The following is a 5,266-nucleotide window of genomic DNA, read 5'->3' as shown; positions in this document are numbered from 1 at the left end:
TCATGTCAATATGGACCAAACTCCCTGAGGAATGCTTCCAGCACCTTGTTGAATCTATGCCACGAAGAATTGAGGCAAATCTGAAGGCAAAAGGGGGTCCAACCCGTTACTAGCATGGGGGTACCTAATAAAGTGGCCGGTGAGTGTATATCTCCTGTCTTTAAAAGTCAAGTGTATCACAACTGCAGCTGTTGTTTCCCACTTCCTTTTTAAAGTTATTCTCAATAAAATCTGTCTGCAAAATGTAACTACAATAAGGAAAACAACAATGGAGACTGTTTTATCATAAACTCATGCAAGATCAATGCAGTTTAGTAGGGAGGAGGGAGTTGTATAGGCGTCTTTCTAAGGTACGCAATCAAAGCTATGGGTAGTAGACAAGGCAATGCATGAATTTTACTGTCACACATGACACAAAACTGCCAGGCTTTAGTTGTTGACTACACATTCTCTCACATGTGGTTTGATAAGGACTTCTGGCTTGTTTGTATGACAATGAATCAAAACATTTGATGCCAAGGCAACGGTACGAACGCAAACCAACACACATTGACATATTAATTCATTAAAATATATACATACTCTTAAATCAGCCCATATAATCTTTAATGCAGACAATATAAAGTCAATGCTGCAATGTTCCTGCTATCTGATCTAGATCTAATGTTAATGAAGTCTTCGGTGTTCTCAGGTTAACTCAATCTCTGCTTGCACTACAGTGTTTTGGAGTATAACCTGGTTTTATGAGAAGAGCTTTTAAACAGATGTACTAACTGTACGTTTAACTGTACTTGGTCAACAACTTAATCTGAGCAAACACTTCCTAATGCTTAAATTTGGCCTGGACGTGTGAGGTCAGACAGCACTAGAATCACTTCCTCATTCCATCAGCTCTCACTTAACTAAAACTAACCACAATCAATGTGGGAATTACCCAAACAAAGGAGACAGTTTTTTTTTTTAAATATCATGAGACAAGCTCCAAGATTTTTATATCAAAGAGGTAGAGCTTTCTTTTGTTTCATACTCATGACATTTAAACACATGTACAGATGAGAGCTGCTCAGTTAATTGGATAACTGCTTTTCCCACAGGGAAACATGAAAGCAGTTGTGCAGGGAAGGGAAAACAACTTTTGCTCTTGTCACCAGTGTATTTGTTTCCTCCCCTGTCTCCTCTCTTGCTTTGCATTTCTCTTCATGTCTTTCCATTTCTACTTGTCTCTCTCCAGGAGGTATCGTTGCAGGATGTGCGAAAGGAGATCCGGTTCTGTCAGAAGGTCAAGCTGCCGATCATCGGAGTAGTGGAGAACATGAGTGGCTTCGTTTGTCCAACATGCAAGGTCACTGACAGAGGCACATACACAGTGTGTCAGACGCACAAAATAAATGAAAGACTTCTCGGATTGGATTGTTTTTTCATTTATTTTGATAACTTATACTTATCATAAGGAAAAATCATAAACGCTATACACGCAAACATCTGGGCAGTTTTGCCAAAGCACCATGGGACACACAAAGCAAAGAGGAGCAGTGGCGGACACTTAGTGTTCAAGTAAAACAAGTTAGGACTGGCAGTTAAGCATGAAAGCTTTATCATCATCTTTAATATGTGCTAACAATATGTTTTAAAAGTGCTTCCCTTTCAGTTAGAATTAGGTCTAAACACAAGCTAGTAGGGGTGGCAATCACTGGACGCCTCTCGATGTGATATCATCACGAGACTTATGCCACGACACGTTTTTATTGCGATTTTAAACATATTGCAGTATTCTGCGATATGTTGCAATTTATAACCCTTTTTCCAACTTCTAATTTTTCCCAATTTCAAATGATGTCCCCAAAAGGAAACTTTGTCAACATCTGTTTTATCTAAAATGATAAATTCCCCTAATTGTTATGAGTGTAATGATTAGTGGCAATAAAAACAATAAAGATAATGGAACTATGACTAGAAATGGTAGTTTTAGTAGTTCATAGTTTTGCAGCGATCTGCATAGCATAGCAGGGTTTAGCAGGGCACAGCGCAGGACCACGGCGACAGCTGCAACCATGATTTAGGTGCCACCCTAATCCGAAGAAAACTGCTGGGCGACGGAAAACATTACCGTTAGCCGACAGATTAGAATTAGGCTGAGGCTGATCTACTGGCCTTTAGTAGCCAATACAAGCCCCTTTGTAACATGGCCTTATATGCGTCACGGAGATCCAGTCTACACATGCAATGAGAAATCAGTCTTCTATTTCTTTCTTTTCATGGTGAAACGAGAGAGCAGAGGATATTTATTGTGTGTTTGCTGATAATTGTGCCGAGGAGGTTCGTTGCGTTTGTGTTTTGTGCTGCTTAAATGCCGACTCTAACATGGCTATTTAAAACACATGGCACATGGAATAGGTTTTTTCGTAGGAAAAAAAACTCTGGTGGTGTGAATTTTGAAAAAAAGCCTTTAAAAGTATCAAACGACTTCAGTCTGTGAAGAAAAAAAATAGTTTAAAACACAACGTGTGTTTAAACCAGATGTTGAAAAGTGAGACGTATATAGACAATGATTTCAGTTGTCACAGACATGTTAAAAAGACATTGATGATACGGACTATAACAAAACAAAAGATTTGATGGATTTCAACAGAGGCCAGTTTTCCACTTTTCCATTCCTGAGCATGTATAGAGTAGCGCAAATCCTATGTATTTTCTGATGTCCAGAGACTCAAAAAAGGCTTACATAACTTGTCCGCTCTCTTGTAGAACACGTCCCAGATCTTCCCTCCCACCACCGGGGGCGCAGAGCGAATGTGTGCAGATCTAGATCTACCCCTGCTAGGAAAGGTACCTCTAGACCCGAGGATAGCACGAAGCTGCGACGAGGGCAAGTCTTTCCTCAATGAAGTACCTGACTCTCCTGCTGCTAAAGTCTACCTGAGTATTGTGCAGAGTGAGTGTTAACAAGAATATAAACACTCCACAAACACACACAAATACACAAGTCTCTCGGCCGTTTGGTTGGCCCCCACGCGCATCACATCATGTAGATTTCGCTGCATTCCTTTTAAAGGAAGTTAGACGCACATATCTCTTCCAGTGAAGTCCCTTTTTATTTTTGATGACTTGATGGTTTACTTAATGTCCCGATTCCCGATTAAATCTAGTGAAAGAAGAAGTGATTACTTATACAAATGGGAAGCAGTCGATCAAAGGGGAAGAAGAAGAGACCGAAATTATATAACTACTAAAAGATTGAGATTAAACTTTAGGAATTCAAATGTAGTTTGTTTAACCGATGATCACAACATTTTGCAGGCAGTTGATAAAAAAGCAAACGTGTATGCACACATACACACACACACACACACACACACACACACACACACTAAGATCTTTTATAGCAGGTGTATATATTTGTATCCTTGAAATCGTCATTGAGTTCATCAAAACTACCATAATCATCATTGTCTCTCCTCCACCAGGTATTAAGGACTACTGTTCCAACCGTGTGACAGAGGAGCAGAGGTCTGCCTGATCTCCCGATGACATTATGGACCAGAACGCTGAGCGAGATCACAGGGCGAGCGCTTGGTAGAAATGATTAACTTCTGAATTAGCATCACATACACAGGCACGATAATGCCATTGCCAACAGTGTGTTTCTCAATACTGTCAGCAAAACACAGCCTCTATGTGGCCCTGAACAACAAACCCGTTGGTTTATACGGAAGACGTATGCTTAAACCTACACCAGTTGGGCACTGTAGTTTTTACTGAATGTTACTCAAACAGGAGTAAACAGTGCATTTATTGGGGACTATTTTTAGCTGTGGATTAATACACATTTGGTGTTTGAGTGAAAGGTTTTATAGCAGCAGGATTGCATTCCGACTCAGGATAAACTGCAGGGCCCTATTCATCATGACAAAGGAAGATGCTTTTCAGTGCAGCAGTGGCTCGATGATTCTACAGCACAGAGGAAGTTTAATGAGGCTTTGTATTCAAATGCAATAGTTCATGAATCAATGTTTTATTTTTGGTCCGTACATGGAAATAGATGACAATAAGAAAATATGTAGACCATGACCAGACTGATCCATTCACGTTAAAGTTATAGGTTACTCCGTCTGGTAGGGCCCCCTCATGTAGTTTATGGTCTCTTTGTCCTGGAATCATAGTGTGGTGCATCCCTAGATACCAAAATATTTGAAAAAAGGTAGGACTGTTGTGCTAATAAATCGTATTTGTGGATCCACCGGTCCTCACTGTCCATGCTTACAGTGGGATTTAAACCTTAGTTTATCACATGCTCTAAATACAGAGCACAGTATCATTAGCATAGCATACAATCGCAACTTCTAATTTGATTTAGATTTCTCAATACCTGCAACCATTCCACTAAGTGAATTAAGGAGTCTGTATGGAGATGTTACCTTTCAAGCCATAAAGATAGTTTGCTTTGTTTTCAGCAGGTCTTGTGAATATTAAAAAAACATGAATGAATGAATTTGGGTGATCTACATAATATACTTTAGTCTAAGATATACAGTCTGTGCATATATGGAAACTTGACTTTCTCATGTAGAGGTCGAAGCCACTGTGTTCATACATGAAAGCTGTGGGAAAAATGTGTATTTAATTTTCTTTCAAAGTTGACATACAGTTGGAACAACTCTGTTGTCTCTGATTTACAATTATGATTTTTTTTTATTATTAGATTATACATTTCTTATAAAGCATTGGTTTAAACTCCTACTGTTTTGTGTAATGCACTTGCTTTAAAGGACTCATATAATAAATTACCAAACATGGAATCTCCCTAAATAATTTCTCCTTTTAAGTTACCAAACTATTAATGTGGTATTCTTTTTCTTCAGTCGGTTTATAAATCAAAGATGAAAGGGGCTGTACACAACATTCAACACATTAATATAGCAGCTAACACATATTTTTTTATGCAAAAAGATATAGTGTAGTGGAGTGACCAAGTCACACTCCATCTGTGTGTCTCTGTTTTTTGTTTTGGTTGCCGGTCCGGCTGCTTGTGTGTGTAAGTTTGTATGAGCGTCTTGTGCGCCAAGTGTTGTGACAAAACGTCCGTATTTGGCGATTCGGGAAACGATTTGTTAGAGACGTGTGGAGTCAATCCTAGAACACTTACTTTTGAGTACTGCTCCTTTAATTGAGATAACGTTATCTTTAATATTAAAACAATATAATAGAGTGTTTTGCCCTCATATTTCACTGCTGATGATTGTCATGGTGTTAGTAAATGTTTTCTAAA

General features: G+C 38.9%; 1 protein-coding gene across 1 annotated transcript in view; it reads left to right on the top strand.

Moving 5' to 3' along the window:
* Positions 1-3,956, top strand: part of nubp1 (nucleotide binding protein 1 (MinD homolog, E. coli)) — a 9,843-nt gene extending 5,887 nt beyond the window's left edge. Inside the window, exons 8-10 of the mRNA XM_034894986.1 lie at positions 1,232-1,342; positions 2,746-2,932; positions 3,465-3,956. Of these exons, the coding sequence (XP_034750877.1) occupies positions 1,232-1,342; positions 2,746-2,932; positions 3,465-3,517 (351 nt within the window). The 3' untranslated portion in view covers positions 3,518-3,956. The remainder of the gene's footprint in view (positions 1-1,231; positions 1,343-2,745; positions 2,933-3,464) is intronic.
* The last annotated feature ends 1,310 nt before the right edge of the window (positions 3,957-5,266 follow it).

Source organism: Etheostoma cragini, chromosome 15 (assembly GCF_013103735.1).
Source record: "Etheostoma cragini isolate CJK2018 chromosome 15, CSU_Ecrag_1.0, whole genome shotgun sequence".
NCBI lineage: Eukaryota > Metazoa > Chordata > Actinopteri > Perciformes > Percidae > Etheostoma > Etheostoma cragini.
Note: the sequence above shows the minus strand (reverse complement) of the source record. Positions and strands in the feature narration are given on the sequence as shown.